The sequence below is a fragment of the Jaculus jaculus genome, chromosome 8, assembly GCF_020740685.1.
Source record: "Jaculus jaculus isolate mJacJac1 chromosome 8, mJacJac1.mat.Y.cur, whole genome shotgun sequence".
NCBI lineage: Eukaryota > Metazoa > Chordata > Mammalia > Rodentia > Dipodidae > Jaculus > Jaculus jaculus.
Window position 1 is genome coordinate 55950416 of NC_059109.1, and position 18017 is coordinate 55968432.

General features: G+C 41.9%; 1 protein-coding gene and 1 pseudogene across 3 annotated transcripts in view; both read right to left on the minus strand.

Moving 5' to 3' along the window:
- Window positions 1-18017, minus strand: part of Adal (adenosine deaminase like) — a 35052-nt gene that overhangs the window by 14877 nt on the left and 2158 nt on the right. For all 3 annotated transcript variants that reach the window (XM_045157252.1, XM_004660882.2, XM_045157253.1), the window contains exons 2-6: window positions 17377-17581; window positions 16895-17025; window positions 15635-15695; window positions 5821-5908; window positions 1302-1383 (exon numbers count right to left, since the gene is read on the minus strand). In XM_045157252.1, the coding sequence (XP_045013187.1) occupies window positions 1302-1383; window positions 5821-5908; window positions 15635-15695; window positions 16895-17025; window positions 17377-17442 (428 nt within the window). In that variant the 5' untranslated portion in view covers window positions 17443-17581. The remainder of the gene's footprint in view (window positions 1-1301; window positions 1384-5820; window positions 5909-15634; window positions 15696-16894; window positions 17026-17376; window positions 17582-18017) is intronic.
- On the minus strand, window positions 9748-10352 carry LOC105944182 (annotated as a pseudogene).

Consider the following 18017-nt stretch of genomic DNA (forward strand, 5'->3'; position numbering starts at 1 on the left):
GAGCCGGGTGTGGTGGCGCACTCTTTTAGTTCCAGCACTCAGGAGGCAGAGGTAGGAGGATCACTGTGAGGTCGAGGCTACCCTGAGACTACATAGTGAATTCTAGCCTTGGCTAGAGTGAGACCCTATCTCAAAAAAAAAAAAAAAAAAAAAAAAATCAAGCCAGGCATGGTGGCACATGTCTTTAATCCTAACACTCTGGAGGGACAGGCCAGGTCTACCATGTCTGACTTCTTTTTTTTTTTAAATTTTTATTTATTTATTTATTTATTTGAGAGCGACAGACACAGAAAGACAGATAGAGGGAGAGAGAGAATGGGCACGCCAGGGCTTCCAGCCTCTGCAAACAAACTCCAGATGCATGCGCCCCCCTTGTGCATCTGGCTAACGTGGGACCTGGGGAACCGAGCCTTGAACCAGGGTCCGTAGGCTTCACAGGAAAGCGCTTAACCGCTAAGCCATCTCTCCAGCCCCCATGTCTGACTTCTTCTTCTTCTTCTTCTTCTTTTTTTTTTTCATTTGAGAAAGAAAGAGAAAGAAATCAGACAGAAAAAGAGAATGGGTGCAAAAGAGCATTCAGCCACTGCAAATGAACTCCAGATGAATGTGCCATCTTGTACATCTGGCTTATGTGGGTCCTGGGGAATCAAACCTAGGTCCTTTAGCTTTGCAGGCAAGCGCCTTAACTGCCAAGCCATCAATCCAGCCCTCTTTTTTTATTATAGGTTTTACAAGCAAGAGCAAGCACCTTTAACCACTGAGCCTCATTACCAGCACCCCCATTCTGGTTTTTTAAAATAACAATTGCTGATCTGCGGAGATGGTTCAGCAGTTAAAGGCACTTGCTTGCAAAACCTGCCAGCCAGGGTTCAATTCCCCCGTACCTATGTAAAGCCAGATGCACAAAGTTGTGCATGTATCTGGAGTTTGTTTTCAGTAACAGTAACAAAAGGCCCTGGTGCATCCATACTTTCTCTCTCTCTCTCTGTCTCTTACTCTCTCTCTGGTCACAAATAAACACATGTTTTAAAATAAAATAACATGTCCATAAAAAGAAAAGAAAGAAAAGAAAAGAAAAAAGGTGTGGAGAGATGGCTAAGTGGTTAAGGCGTTTGCCTGTGAAGCCAAAGGATCCCAGTTTGACTCTCCAGGACACACGTAAGCCAAATGCACAAGGGGGCGCGTGTGTCTGGAGTTCATTTGCAGTGGCTGGAGGCTCTAGCTTGCCCATTCTCTCTCCCTCTCTCTCAAATAAATAAATAAAAATAACATTAAAAAAATAACATGTCCAATCTTCTTACCTAACGTCAATATCTAAATTTTCCTGTTTGGACTGCTTTATACCCTCTAGGATGGATTCCACATAAGTCTTCTTAGTCATTCCTGGAAAAAGCACATAGAAACAGATTATGAAGAGATCATTGCCTACTTCATCTTTCAACTTTAGCACCCTATGTGGATAACTACGCTTTCACTTTATGCTATGACAGGGTTCAAGATGAATGAAAGAATGGCCTTCAGGAAACATTTTAGTAAATAGCTGTACTTTAATAAAATTGAAAAACAATATAAACATGAAGGAGAAACTCAAAATGGTAAGCAGTTCAAGCTCATTTAAAAATTACTCTTGGGCTGGAGGGATGGCTTAGTGGTTAAGGTGTTTGCCTGCAAAGCCAAAGGACCCAGGTTCAATTCCCGAGGACCCATGTAAGCCAGATGAACAAGGAGGAACATGCATCTGGAGTTCGTCTGCAGTGGCTGGAAGCCCTGGTGTGCTCATTTTCTCTCTCTCTCTCTCTTCCTCTTTCTCTGTCAAAAAAAATAAATAAATATTTTTTAAAAATTGTTTTTAGCTGGGCATGATGGCACACGCCTTTAATCCCAGCACTCAGGAGGCAGAGGTAGGAGGGTCGCCGTGAGTTTCAGGCCACCCTGAGACTACATAGTGAATTCCAGGTCAGCTTTGCCTAGAGTGAGACTCTACCTTGAAAAACAAAAAATAAATTAATTAATAAAACATTATTCTTGGGGCTGTGGAGAGGCTCAGTGGATAGTGTGTGCCACACAAGTATGAGGACCTTAGTTTGGTTCCCTAAAAATATCATGCATGGCAGTGTGACCCACAATCCCAACAGATAATCCTTGGACCTTGCTCACTCACCAAATCGGTGAGCTCTAGGCTGGGAAAGAGGCCCAGTCTCAAAGAATAAGGTGTAAAGTGAGAGTAAGATACCTGCCGTGGACTCTTGCCTCCAAATGCACTCACATACACATGAGCCCACACACGTGAATGAACAAGCATACACAGACACACATCATGCACATACCATGAGAAAAATTATTTAGATTTTAACGAATGCAAAATTATTCTCACAATACCCTGGGAGAAAATTTAAACCCATTCAAATAAAACAAGCCCTTTCCTTGGGCCTGTCCTTAAAAAGGAAAAAGAAAAAGAAAAGCCAGGCATGGTAGCATACTCTGAGCAGGAAGATCTGGAGTTTGAGGACAGTTTGGGCTAATCAGTCTAGCCCACTTGGCAAGCTCCAGGACCATGGCAGACCCTGTTTCAAACAAGGCTGAGAGGGGCTAAGATGGCTCAGTGGATAAGAGCACTTGCTGAGCATGCATGAGGAGCTGACACTTCCTTACTTTGACTCCCTGGCACCCATGTAAAAAGCTGGGCATGACCATACACATTCCCAATTCTAGTCCTGTAGTGGATGAAGACAGCTGGAGAATAACTGAGGCTCACTGACTGAAAATGTCAACTTTGGGCAGGTGAGCCATCTCTGGCCTCCACACATATGCAACACACACACACACACACTCACATACACACACACACACGCCAATGTGGACAGCACCTGAAGGGTAACACTGGAGGTTGTCCTCTACTTCCACATGCACACCTGCATATAAGCACACATGTGCACTCATGATCATTTTTCTCCCTTAGGGATTTTTTTTTCTGCTCAATTCCTTTTCTCTCAGTCCTGCTCAGGCTATTTCACATCTGGACATCAACAATGACACTCCAAGTTGGATGCTCAAGTCTTACTCCTCTGCGGTGCTTGTCAAGAGCGCTTTTCAGAACAGACTCCTTTAAAGCTGCCTTTTTAAAAAAAAAATTATTTATTTACTTATTTGAGACAGAAAGAGGCAGATAGAAATACAGAGAGTGACAGAGAGAATGGGTGTGCAGCACCTCCAGCCACTGCAAACAAACTCTAGGTGCACTCCCCACCTTGTACATCTGGTTTACATGGGTGCTAGGGAATGGAACCTGGGTCCTTAGGATTCACAAGCAAGTGCCTTAACCACTAAGCCATCTCTCCAACCCATAAAAAATACCTTTTACTCTGATGACAACATGGTTACTTTTGATGGAAAACTTTTAGTAGATAGAAATTTTTAAAGAAAAAAATAAGGGCTAGAGGGATGGCTTAGCGGTTAAGGTGTTTGTCGACAAAGCCAAAGGACCCAGGTTCAATTCCCCAGGACCCACGTTAGCCAGATGTACAAGGTGGTGCATGGAATTCCAGATGGAATTCGTTGGTAGAGGCTGGAGGCCCTGGGTGCCCAGTCTCTCAATCTCTCTCTCTCTCTCCCCCTCTTTCTCTCTGTCAAATAAATAAATAACTAAAATATTAAAAAAGAATAATTTATAATCCTATCACCCATAGGTTACTATATCTTTGTTTCTATAAATACACATATACATATTTTAGTTTTATTTATTTGCAAGGAGAAAGAGAGAGGAGAGAAATGGGCACATCAGGGCCTCTGGCCACTGCAAACAAACTTTAGGTACATGTGTCATTCTGTGCATCTAGTTTTATGTAGGTACTGGAGAATGGAGAATTGAACCTGGGCTATCAGGCCTTACAAGTAAAAGTCCATAGCTGCGAGCAATCTCTCCAACCCCATATGTTTTTTTTTGTTGTTGTTGTTTGTTTGTTTGTTTGTTTGTTTGTTTGGAGGTAGGGTCTCACTCTAGCCCAGACTGACCTGGAATTCACTATGTAGTCTCACAGAAAAAAGCAGATGAAACACTGCTAGGTATATATTAACCATGTATAGTAATTTAACACTATATTAAATATTTCCAAAGGATGCAAAAGTGTCTTTGCAATTTTTTTTCTGATTTTTTGAAATAGGGTCTCACTGTAGCCCAGGCTGACCTGGAACTTACTCTGTAGCCCCGGCTGGCCTCAAACTTATGGGGATCCTTCTACCTCAGCCTCCTGAGTGCTGGGATTAAAGTGTATACCACCATGCCTGGCTTTGCAAATATTTGTTACTTCTACTCCTTTCTTTCTCCTTCCCCTCCTTTGTTTTTGCTGTTTTCTGTTACCACTCCTATCCTCCTTCCCTTCTCCCCTCCACCAAATTTCTTCTCCTTGTCTTTGCAAATATGTTTAGTGACTACCTATTCTGTCAATCTTTGACCACTGCCCTATTGTTACATACTTGGGTTAATATTTGGCTTGGGAATCTCCACTTGAAGAGCAGACTAGTTGTAATTGGAACGTTTCTTCTCTCCCTTTTTTTTTTTTTTTCTTTTTGCGACCCTGAATAGCATAACTTGGTCTTATTCTATAGTTTAGAACTGTGAGCTAAACTGGGCATGGTGGCTCTTGCCTTTAATCCTAGCACTTGAGATGCTAAGGCAGAGGATTCTTATAAATATAAGGCCATCTTGGCTAAAGAGTGAGTTCCAGGTCAGCCTTGGCTAGAACGAGAGCTTGCCTAAAAAAAAAAAAGTCACTAAGAATTCCCTTTCCCATTTCAATGTTTACTTGACTCCAGTAGTTTCAAATGTGTATGTCCTAATGACTATGTGTTATGATGCAAAATGACCTATGTCTCTTCAGGTCAAAAGAAACTATTGTCTCCTGATTTTTTTGGTCACAGAAACTAGCTATTTTGCTCCAGCTGGCTTTGAAGTCACTATGTAAGCCAGGATACCTGAAACTCACCATCTGGAACTACAGATGTATACAACTATGCCCGGCCTGATGCTACTGCTATGGGAAGTCCCATGAAATTCCTAGACACCATATCCAGATCCACTCACCTCTTATGAGAGGATTTTTTTTGTTGTTGTTGTTGGTTTGTTTTTATTTATTTGAGTGACAGAGAGCGAGCGAGCGAGCGAGGGAGGCAGAGAACGAGAGAGAGAATGGGCGCACCAGGGCTTCCAGCCGCTGCAAATGAACTCCAGATGCGTGTACTCCCTTGTGCATCTGGCTAACGAGGGTCCTGGGGAATTAAGCCTTATGAGAGGATTTAATATAGCACAGCTCACTCCTGGCCTAACACCACCAGTCTCTGAGGAGTGATTGAATAACACTTTAGTGACTGCCATAAAATAAGATTCAGAATCTGCTTAATTATATTATTTCACAGTGCACAAGCCAGAATTAGCCTTAACTTCAGACAATGCACTATAAAGAATAGGTGTCCTTTCCTTGAACTAAAAACACAAACAAACATAAACCTTAAGGAAGAACAAAAGAAATCTGTGCAAGCTATTTTCCTGTTCTTCAACAAATAGTGTCTATTTATTATTAGGACTAACTTATTCATAATATATGTCATTGGGGATCTGGGTACAGTTCAATAGTAGATCATTTGTCTGCCAGGTGAGGCTTTGAGTCCCCAGCACCACACCAAAACAAAAGAGTAGTTATAGATGCCATTAATATATTTTGTGGGGTTATTTTTTGTTGAGTAAAGGAGCAAATGAGTTTTTGTGAAGCACCAAAGCACATGGGAAAGGGACAGGACATTCACAGAGAAGTAATTAAACTCTACCAGTAGAACTGTTGCCTCTGGGTGTGCTCCTCAGTTCCAGGTACTTGACGCCATCATCTGCAAATTCTTTAATGACATCTTTGGTGACCTGGTAATAAAGGCAATGTACACAATGCTGATGTTTAAATAAGGGTCCCAATGAAAATGCCAAGGGCTACAGTGTTACTTCATTTATTGAGTGGTAAGGACTGCTGATAGTCTCCCAAGTGGTAGGGGCTACCTTCTTTGTCCATTCTTAATGGAGACCATGACAGAGCTGCAACATTTCCAAACAGTTCCCATCACCCCCATGCCCACATCAAAACCAAGTCTTCACATTAGCCACGCCTTTTGCATTCCCTCTTTTTTTCTGTGTGATAAGGTCTCTCATTATGTAGCCAAGGCTGACCTTGAACTCCTGATCCCCCTGCTTCTACCTGCCAAGTGCTGGATTACAGGTGCACAACACTACACTTGGCTACCTTTTCCTCCCAATATTCATTTCTCTACTTGTTAGTATTCATAATAGCAGCCTGATAAAACAGAAAATGAGTCCAAGCCAGTTGGAGCCATTCCATCATCTACAAAGTGCCAGTAAATGTAATATACTGAAGTAAACAGCTAAAATTCATGGACATTGATGATGTAATGAGTAGGCATTACTGACAGGATATTTAAACTCATGGCTTATGCTGAATATGGTGCTTTTTTTGGGGTTTTTTTTTGTTTTTTTTTTTTTTTGGTTTTTCAAGGTAGGGTCTCACTCTAGCCCAGGCTGACCTGGAATTCACTATGGAATCTCAGGGTGGCCTCGAACTTATGGCAATCCTCCTTCCTCTGCCTCCGGAGTGCTGGGATTAAAGGCGTGTGCCACCACGCCCGGCTTGAATATGGTGCTTTTAATCCCAGAATTTAGGAGGCTGAGATAAGAGATAACTGTGAGTTCAAGGCCACCCTGGTCCTACAGTGTGAGTTCCAGGTCAGCCTGTCCTAGAGTGAAAACCTACCTTGAGAAACAACAGCAGCAACAAAAGGTATTAGTTGAAGTCATGGATTAAGGTTCTTATTCAAGTCATTTATAAATGAGTTATAATTTTCAATAAATGCTGGCAGGATTAACTTTTTCCAATGAGGAATTCAGATTTAGGACAATTCACTTTAAATAAAGCAACTGTGATAAACATGAGCAAAGCTGTATCTAATAAGATCCAACTCTCCAGCTGGAGAGATGGCTTAAGATGGGTTAAGGCACATGCCTGCAAAGCCTAAGGACCCAGGTTCAATTCTCCAGGTCCCCCATAAGCCAGAGGCACATGGTAGCTTATGTACCTGGGGTTCCTTTGCAGTGGCTAGAGGCCCTGGCGCACCCATTCCCCACCACACCCCACCCCCGTTTCTAATAAGAAAATAAAAAAAAATCTTGAAGCCGGATGTGGTGGTGCACGCCTTTAATCCCAGCACTTGGGAGGCAGAGTTAGGAGGATCACCATGAGTTTGAGGCCACTCTGCAACTACATAATGAATTCCAAGTCAGCCTGGGCTAGGGTGAGACCCTACCTCAAAAAAAAATGGAAAAAAAAATCTAACTCTCAACAATCCAAAAATTTCCAAAAGTGTTTTCCTTTCCTGCTATTAATCCTAAGAAATATCATCTTGAGATGGAAAAAAGATAAGACTTAGGGTCTGTAAGTCTGCCCTGGTTAGTCTTTCAGTTGGCATGCTAATCTAGATTTGCTGTGGCTATGTGCACGCAGTGTGTCCCAACAAAGGAACAAAGTACCTAACAGGAAGCCCATGTCTGAGCCTCTTCTCCAAAAAGGAATTTTTAATAATAATAGTAGGTAACACCAATTCACCAGATAGGCTGGAAAACCAGACTTACAAACTAAACTGCTCAGCACTAAAACATTCAAAATCATGTTACTTGAAAATAATTTAAGATGCCACTGCTGCCTCCACCACTGGGTATGACCCTACAGCTGGTACCTGACCCTGTGGTTACTGCTGTCAAGAACTCCACCTTGCTCCTAATGTCTAAACAAGGCATGGGCCTTGTCTTTGCAGGTCAAGGAACTAGGATCTTGTCATTACCTCACAGACCTAGAGGGACCAACTTATTCTACTCTAACTCTCTTGACACTAACAGTTAGCTGTTTGGGTTGGTGGTGAGGTCAGTGGTGAGGGTATGTATGGCAGTCCTTTCCAGAAACTGAAGTGACCATATCTACTCTTTATGAGTCATTAGGTACATAGAAAGCCAAATGAGCAAGAAAAAGCTTGCAGACAAGTATGGAAGAAGAGCAAACAAAAGACCTGTGAGACACAGTGGGACCTATGGAATCATCCCTAACTCTTCCCTACAAACCCTGCCCGGGAACCTACATCTGTGTGTGCCAAGTTTAGCCCATTCTGTTTCATCTAGTAAACATGGAGAACAATTCTGGTCTTTGGGCTTTATTCTCTGATGCTCTAGACAGAAAAGTCTAGAGAAAAGTTCTTCCTCCTGATAAAGTATAACCCAATTAAGTTTTTTCTTATACTTTTTTTTTTGTTCATTATTTATTTATTTGTTTGAGAGTGACAGACACAGAGAGAAAGACAGATAGAGGGAGAGAGAGAGAATGGGCACGCCAGGGCTTCCAACCACTGTAAACCAACTCCAGACATGTGTGCCCCCTTGTGCATCTGGCTAACGTGAGACCTGGGGAACCGAGCCTCGAACCGGGGTCCTTAGGCTTCACAGGCAAGCGCTTAACAGCTAAGCCATCTCTCCAGCCCAACCCAATTAAGTTTTTGAGAAGGAATGTATATGGGCTCCCTTTCTTTCTCTTCTGTTCCCTTCCCTCCCCTCTTGTTTGTTCTGAAAGAAGGTGCTGGGAATTGAACCCAGGGCCTAAGCACTCCACCACTAAACTGTGCTTCCTATTTTGTTGTGTTGTTTTGTTGATCTTCAGGGTCTACCTGTGTAGCCCAAGTTGTCTTAAAACTCAAATCCCTCCTGCCTTAGCTTCTACAGTGCTGGGGTTGATTATAGGTGTGCCTGACTATGTTTACCCCGGCTTAATCGCTTTAAGGGAGCAAGAGGGCTGGGGAGATGGCACAGTGGTTAATGCACTTGCCTATCAAGTCAATGATTCAAAACCCCAGGACCCACATAAGCCAGATACACAAGGCGACACATGCATCTAGAGTTTGTTTGCAGTGGCTGGAGGCCCTGGTGTGCCCATTTTCTCTTTATCTGTTTCTGTCTCTCTGCTTCTGTTTCTCAAATAAGTAAATTAAAAAAAAAAAGTTAAAAAGGGAACATGGTCAGGCATGGTGACACACACCTTTAATCCCAGCACTAGAGTAAGACCCTACCTCGACAAAACAAAAAAAAAAGAGGGGTGGGGGAAGACAAGAAAAACACCTCAGAGTGCCAAGTGTAGTATCTAGCATATGTCATAGAGAAATGTGTTATTTCAGGGACATTCTAATCTTACTCTTTGACATCCACATGTCACCTTGACTAGAGACTTCATCCTCTCAATCCCTCAATCCTTTTTACAAGGTAGAGTCTCACTCTAGCTCAGGCTGACCTGGAATTCACTATGTAGTCTCAGGGTGGCCTTGAACTCATGGTGATCCTTCTACCTCTGCCTCCCAAGTGCTGAGATTAAAGGTGTACGTCACCATGCCTGGCCTAATCTCATTTTTTTTTTCCAAAAATAGGAGGGTTTTACCCCCTAAGAAGAGTGCATTCTTTAATAGAACTGTGTTTAAGAATTCCATACAAATAGAATACATACCTCACCACAAGAAGGAAGACATACTTTACATGACATAGAATATTTGGGGGATTTAATCAACTTGCCCCTCTAACCAAGTACGTGTTTTTTATTACAAACACTGAAGTCAGTTCTGTCTATGCAGTCACACAGTTCTAACACGTCATCATGTGCAGCACGCCTGACTCCAAAGAAATACGTGATGTCACATTTCTTTCAGGAGCTGAAATGATGGGATGAAACTAGTGTCTGCTTTTCAGTGTTTCAACTAACCATTCCCTGGCCTCATTGAGGCCAGTGCCTTTGCTGATGTTTTAAATATTTGTCGTTTTCTGTCCTTCAAGGCAGGTAAACCAAGGGCATTTGCCATTTCTGAGGGAGTCATAGCCTGCTCCATGTCCTGCTTATTTGCAAACACCACTGGGATGACTTTTCTCAGCTCTCCTTCCTCCAACATGGCAAGTAACTCTGATTTGGAAATGCCAATTCGGTCTCAATCACAACTGGCCACCACATAAATGACTGCTTCTGTGTTTGAACAGTAACATCTCCAGTATGGTCTGATACTCGTCTGTCCTCCTAAGTCCCAAACTTGAAAGTTAAGGTTTTTGTATGTTGCTGTCTCTACATTGGATTCAATAGTAGGAATAGTAGTCACGACTTCTCCAACCTGCAATCTGTACAAAAATGTTAGTTTTCCAGCACCATCTAATCCAGAAATTAAGATCCTTATTTCTCTGGTTCCAAAGAGACTGGAAAAAATACTTGAGAAAAAGCCACCCATGATGAAGCTGTGTGTGCATCCACATGGTCCTCAAACACCGGCCATGTAAGACTCCGCAGTGACTTCCTTACTCCAGTGTCGGCCTCTGGCTCCTGAACGCTCTCTTCCACCCGCCGACAACTTCCACGTTGTCCTCCAGGCAGGGGCAGGTGCCCTCAATCCCATTTTTTTAAAAAAATATTTATTTGAGAAAGGAGAAAAAGAATGAATGAATATGGGGTGTGCCAGAGCCTTCTGTCACTGCCACTGGGGGATCAAACGTGGGCTGTCAGGCTTTGCAAGCAAGCATGTTTAACTGATAAGCCACCTTGCCCCAATCCCACTATAAGCAAACAATTTCTTAGCTTACACACACAGCTCTTTCATCTAGTATATGGTACTTCAGTGTCAGCATCTCAATCACCTGTAGATGCTCATGCCAAGAGCACTAAGTCTAAACGCATACAATCTTTGCCTCACCACATTTTAGAGCTTTTAAAAAATATTTATTTATTTATTTGAAGGGGGGAGAATGAATATGGGCATGCCAGGGCCTTTAGCCACTGCAAATGAACTCCAGACATACGCACCACCTTGTACATCTGGCTTACATGGGTCCTGAGGAATCGAACCTGGGTCCGTAGGCTTTGCAGGCAAGCGCCTTAATGGCTAAGCCATCCCCCCAGCCCATTTTGGAGCTTTTCACCAACTTTCATGTTGGAAAAAAAAAGTAGTTGAACATAGCATTATTGTATCAACACAGCATGAAGCTCTCAAACTCTAAAATTTCACTATTTACCCTTATGATACTCATGATCAAAGCAAGCTCTAAGCCCCTGTGCTGGGCCCTGCTAGCTGTGTTCAGTAGGATGTTGATTAAAGTAACTAATTAAAGTATATTCTTCAGGGTCCCTATAAACGTCTATGCATGTCTCCAACATAGAGGTTACCACACTGAACTTCTGCTCCATCCACTGACCCGTCTGTTCCTCCAATCAACTACAAATTCCCTAGGGACAGGACCTGCATCTATCTCTCTTTATATCTCCAGATATGTGGCACAGCCTAGAAGATTGTGTATACTCCGTCAACTTTTGTTGAACCATACTATTAAAGTTAATTCTCTTCTAAAAGGGTAATTAATGAATTAATGTGCTTAATATTTATGTAGATTAGTTTGGCCAAAGAAAGGGAGAAAAACTGACTAGTCAAAAGTTGGTTCTTTATTGCTGAAGACTCCACATACTTGGGCTGCAAAGCCACTGAGAAATCCTGCTAGAACTGAACTGATAACCTCCTCCATGTAGACCATATGACAGAAAGCTGGAAGAAGCCATTCTACATGTAGTTCAATGGGAGAAAGAGATATCACCAGTGAAGATACTCAACAGTGGACACTACAAGCCTTATAATTGGCCAGCTAGGCCAAATGAACCAATGGGTGCAATAGTGGCACGTCTATCATGGTGGAAACCAACTGCCCTCCAATCGGACTGGAGGCCTGTTCCATGGGAGGGAATACATCCCTGATACTGAAAACTTATAACAGGGGTAGTCATGAGCCTTAGGGGTATAACATCTGCTGATGTCTGGATAAATGTATATACTATGTTTATCAAACTGCCCAGTAAGCACTTCTCTTAATATTCATACCCTTATGTTAATGCTACTCTCACTTTGGGCAGAGAATCTTCTCTTTTCAGATGGCAGTGACGTTGGGATGACTCAGAAGGTATCATAGTGCTGGAAAGAAGTGACTGGAGTACTGAGTAACATCTCGATCACACCTTCCAAGGCTCAGGGTCTAATGTGGAAGAGGTGGTGTAAAGAATGTAAGAGCCAAAGGAAGGGTAGGACTCCTTACAACGTGCTCCCCCCAGACATAAAACATAAGACATGGCCTGGATATCCATGACCTCATAGTGCCTGACACTACCTACACAAGACCATCATAAGAGGAGGAAAAGATCATGACATCAAAATAAAAGAGAGATTGATTGAGATGGGGAGGGGATATGATAGAGAATGGAATTTCAAAGGGCAAAGTGGGGGGGGGAGGGTATTACCATGGGATATTTTTTATAATCATGGAAAATGTTAATTAAAATTGAGAAAAACTGTTAGTTCTTGGCAGGGCATGGAGGTGCATGACTTTAATCCCAGCACATGGGAAGAAGAGGTAGGAGGATTGCCATGAGTTCAAGGCCACCCTGAGACTACGTAGTGAATTCCAGGGCAGCCTGGGCTAGAGTGAGACCCTACCTCAAAAAAAAAAAAAAAAAAAGAAAAGAAAAGAAAAGAAAGAAAGAAAGAAAAAAAGAAAAAACAGAGGTAGGAAGATTGCCGTGAGTTCAAGGCCACTCTGAGACTCCATAGTGAATTCCAGGTCAGCCTGGGCTAGAGTGACACCCTACCTTGAAAACCCAAAAACAAAAAAGAGTTAGTTCTTGGGTTGGAGAGATGGCTTGGTGGTTAAAGCACTTGTCTGCAAAGCCAAATAACCCAGGATTGATTCCCCAGAATCCATGTAAGCCAAATGCACAAGGGGCACATGCACCTGAAGTTTGTTTGCAGCAACTGAAGGTCCTGGTGTGCCCATTCTTTCTCTATCTACCTCTTTCTCTTGCTCAAATAAGTAAAATAAAACAATATTTTAAAAAGTTAGTTCTGGGCTGGAGAGATGGCTTAGCGGTTAAGTGCTTGCCTGCGAAGCCTAAGGACCCGGGTTCGAGGCTCCATTCCCCAGGACCCACATTAGCCAGATGCACAAGGGGGCACACGCATCTGCAGTTCATTTGCAGTGGCTGGAGGCCCTGGCACGCCCATTCTCTGTCTGTCTCTCTCTACCTCCTTCTCTCTGTCTGTCACTCTCAAAAAAAAAAAAAAAAAATTAAAAAAAAAAGTTAGTTCTCTAGGGCTGGAAAGATGGCTTAGCAGTTAAGTGTTTGTCTGTAAAGCCAAAGGATCCCGGTTTGATTCTCCAGGACCCCTGTAAACCAGATGCACAAGGGCACATGCATCTGGAGTTCGTCTGCAGTGGCTGGAGGTCCTGGCACAACAATTCTCTCCCTCTCCTACTCTCTTTGTCTGCCTCTTTCTCCCTCTCAAATAAATAAATTAATTAAATATTTTAAATATTTTTAAAAAAAGTTCTTGGGCTGGAGAGATGGCTTAGTGGTTAAGGTGTTTGTCTGTGAAGCGAAAGGACCCCGGTTCGATTCTCCAGGTCCTACGTAAGCCAGATGCACAAGAGGCACATGCATCTGGAGTTCATTTGCAGTGGTTATAGGCCATGGCATGCCCATTCGCTCTCTGCCTCTCTTCTCTCTGCTTGCAAATAAATAAATAAAAATAAATTTGAAAGAATTGAAAAAGTTCTTCAGAAACACATATATTGCTTTTCTGTGCTCCAACTCAGACCTTGTTTATGATAGGCTCTTTACCCCTGAACTACATGCTCAGTCTCATTTTTCTTCAGTTCCCTATCTCCTCCCTTACTTTCGTGTGTATGGCAAGGACTTGCTATGTAGTCCAGGCTGACCTTGAATTTGTAATACTCCTGCCTCAGCCTCCAGAGTGTCCAGATTATAGATATATATTTTTTCCCTTAATGATTAAGAATACAGAATAAGGAGCCAGTTGTGGTGGCACATACCTGTAGTCCCAACACCTGGGAGGTAGAGGCAAGAGGATCAGAAGTTCAAGACTAACCTTGGCTACATACAGAGTAAGTACCAGGCTAGCTTGGTGCAATCCAAAAGAAAGAAAGAGATAGGGAAGGAAGGAGGGAAAGGGCAGAAGAACGAAAGGAGGGATGTAAAGGAAAGGTGTGGTGGTTTCAATCAGATGTCCCCCATAAACTCATGTGTTTTCAATGTTTGGTCTCCAGCTGGTGGCATTTTGGGAGGTGGAGGTTTGCTAGAGGAGGTGTTTCTGGGGGTAGACTTGGGGGTGTTATAGCCAGATTTCCCCTTGCCAGAGTTCAGCTTCCTCTCTTGCTGCTACTTTCCCCCTGCTGTGGCAAGACTGCGATGTCCAGCCTCTGCTCTACCATCTTTTCCTGCCATTATGAAGCTTTTCCTCAAGACTGTAAACCAAAATATGAAGCTTCCCATAGGACTGTAAGCCAAAATAAACTCTTTCCTCCCATCAGCTGCTTTTGGTTGAGGGTTTTGTCCCAGCAACACAAAGGCATCTACTACAAAAGGAAAGAAGGAAGGAAAGGAAGGAGTAATCACATATGTTTGCTAGCCTCCATTTAAAAACAGGGCATTTTAGAATCATGTTAGTTAAATCAATAATAAACAGTTGGTCTTCCAAGCCAGACCCTAGTATCATAGGGCTTCAGATAAAGAAACATTAGTGACTTCTAAAAACTTCAGCCTTAGAGGAAAGATATAACTCCCTTAGGAATTAATCCCTCAATCTCAATCAATAATGTAAATTATCCATGAACTTCATTCTCTAAAATGTCTGCCAAGGCAGTTATGCCTCCTATGTGATAAGGCCTTATCAAGGACATGTCCATGTGAGATGCAATGTTTCAAGATATGTTGTATATGAAAAATATGTTACATATTTTATTTATGGAAAATTTTCTCTTCTATATTGCTCCCTATCCAACAGAAGATGTTGATCTTGGTTTTTTCCTCATTTCTTTTATTTCCATTCCAGCTTCCCATTCCCACTCCCCTCCTCATTTTTTTTCTTTTTTTAAAAATTAAAAAAAAATTTTTTTTTGAGGGACAGAGAATTGGCACACCAGGGCCTCAGCCACTACAACTGAATTCCAGATGTTTGTACCACCTAGTGGGCATGTGCAACCTTGTGCTTGCCTCACCTTTTGCGTATGGCTTGCATGGGATCTGGAGAGTCAAACAGGGGTCCTTAGGCTTCACAGGCAAGTGCCTTAATTGCTAAGCTCTCTCTCCAGCCTCCCCTCCTCATTTCCTTAACAATGAACAGTCTTTATCTTAGCTCTTAAGCAAATAAATGTCTTACATTGTTTTTAAAAAGAGTTATCATAAAAACTATTTCTTCATCAGACTCTTTTTTTGTTTGTTTGTTTTTAGTTTTTTGAGGTAGGGTCTCACTCTGGCCCAGGCTGACCTGGAATTCACTATGAAGTCCCAGGGTGGCCTCGAACTCACAACGATCCTCCTACCTCTGCCTCCTGAGTGCTAGGATTAAAGGCATGCACCACCACGTTCATCAGACTCTTAATGAAAGCAAACAGTCACATGTCACAGAAGGAATCTGTTGTTCAAAAGTCTTAAACCATTCTACAAATTCCTTCATGTCTCACCATTAGGATATCCTCAGGGCTAGTAGTAAGCTGATGAACAATTGAAAACATCTGGAAACATCTGCAACATGAACAAGAAGTTTAGCTTACTCTTAGTCAACAAAAATTTACTATTCAAGAGAAGTTCCTAAGCTGAATTAATTAATAAATTTAAGTTCATAGTAAGTATATATTTAGGTTTACAAAGAACTACAGATTAAAAAAAAAAAAAAACTACATTGATCTAAGCCAGGCATGATGGCACACACCTTTAATTCCAGCACCCGGGAGGCAGAAGTAGGAGGATCGTTGTGAGTTCAAGACCACCCTGACACTACATAGTGAATTCCAGGTCAGCCTGAGCTAGAGAGAGACCCTACCTCAAAAAAATACATTTATCTAGAAAGGCAATCAAATGGATGAAAATAAGATATGTATTTATATTTTTTAAAGTGTGAAATAAGCCAGGCATGGTGGCACACACCTTTAATCACAGCACTCAGGAGGCATAGGTAGGAGGATCACTGTGAGTTTGAGGCCACCCTAATACTACAAAGGGAATCCCAGGTCAGCCTGAACTAGAGTGAGACCCTACCTTGAAAAACCAAGAAAAAAAAGGTGAAATAATAGTTGTCATTATCTAATCCTGCCCTTACTGCCACTATCAGCAAAAAGGGAAAAGTCAATATGCTTATATTTTCAAAAATAAAGATCATCTCAAGACAAATTATCAAAAATTGTCCTGTCTCAGGCTGGAGACATGGCTTATCAGTTAAGGCACTTGCCTGCAAAGCCAAACGACCCAGGTTTGACTCCCCAGGACCCATATAAACCGGATGCACAAGGTGGCGCACACATCTGGAGTTCATTTGCTGTGGCTGGAGGCCCTGATGTGTCTATTTTTTCTCTCTCTCTACCTGTCTATTTTTATATCACTCTCTCTTTCTCTCAAATTAACAATAAAAAAAAACTGTGGAGTCTAACCGGGTGTGGTGGCGCATGCCTTTAATCTCAGCACTGGGGAGGCAGAGGTAGGAGGATATCTGTGAGTTTGAGGTCACCTTGAGAATACAGAGTGAATTCCAGGTCAGTCTGAGCTAGACTGAGACCCTACCTCAGGAAAAAAAAAAAAAAAATGGCAAGTCTAACACTTAGAAAAAAAATGTCTAAGTTTTATTTTTCATGCCAGATGTCTACTCACTAAAATATGATTCCTCTATATCGAGTTATCACAACTTCAAAACACTGAAAAAAAAAATTACACAACCTCCCCAAACTCACTCTTCTAAGGTTCTTTTCTTTCCTTTGTCAATCACAGTCATCTCATCATGGATTTTAAGATCTGGCTTCTTTGCTATCAATTTCTTCATGGTATTGGAACTAATGGATCCATTCAAGTGGGCATGAAGTTCCTAAAACAAGAGAAAACAATCTATAAAAAGTTATGAAGAGAAAAAAAAACCAGTTATGAAGAGGGCTAGAGAAATGGCTCAGCCATTAAGGCACTTGCCTACACAGCCTAAGGACCAAGGTTCAACTCCCCACAACTCATGTAAGCCAGATGCACATGGTGGCTAGATTCAGAGCCTCATCCAGGTACTAGATATTTGTAGTTTATACCAGTCAAGCTGCTTCGCTTAGCTATAACCCTTCTAATGCTTAAAAATTCTACCCATAAAGTTGACTTTGCTTTTGTGGAAAAAAAAACAACAACATGAAAGTCATTATGCAAAAATTCAAGAACTCTGTAGTTGAATTCTCACCACTTTTGGCAATTCCATGTAAAAGTCTGTCTTCCATGGCTGCTGCTGTTCTTCAACCTCCATCATGATTTCAGCAGAGTTAGAAAACCTCTGCACTCTTATTCTTGGCTTGAACAATACAGTGTATTTCAGAAAGAAATTCTGAGATCCTAGATTTTCTTCAGATAGCTTTACTTCAACGTGCTAGCTTTGGGGTCAATTTCACCTATTTTTGACAAATATAAATATTTTCAGATACTAGCATATAAATACAAAAGGAAACAAGACTTTACTGATTTATCTGATTGTCGCAATACAATAAAGCTAGAAATCATCAACAAGAGAAACTACAGAAAATGCACAAAATTGATTAACATAATATTGAACAATGAATGGGTCATCAAAGAAATCAAGAGAGAAATAAAAAGAACCTCTGAGAATTAAATGAAAATGAAAACACACCATACCCAAACCTACATGACACATAAATGACAGTCTTTTTTGTTGTTGTTTTGGTTTTGACTTTTCGAGGTAACGTCTCATTCTAACCCAGGCTGACCTGGAATTCACTATGTATAGTCTCAGGGTGGCCTTGAACTCAAGGCAATTCTCCTCCCTCTGGCTCCTGCGAGCTGGGATTAAAGCCATGTGCCACCATGCCC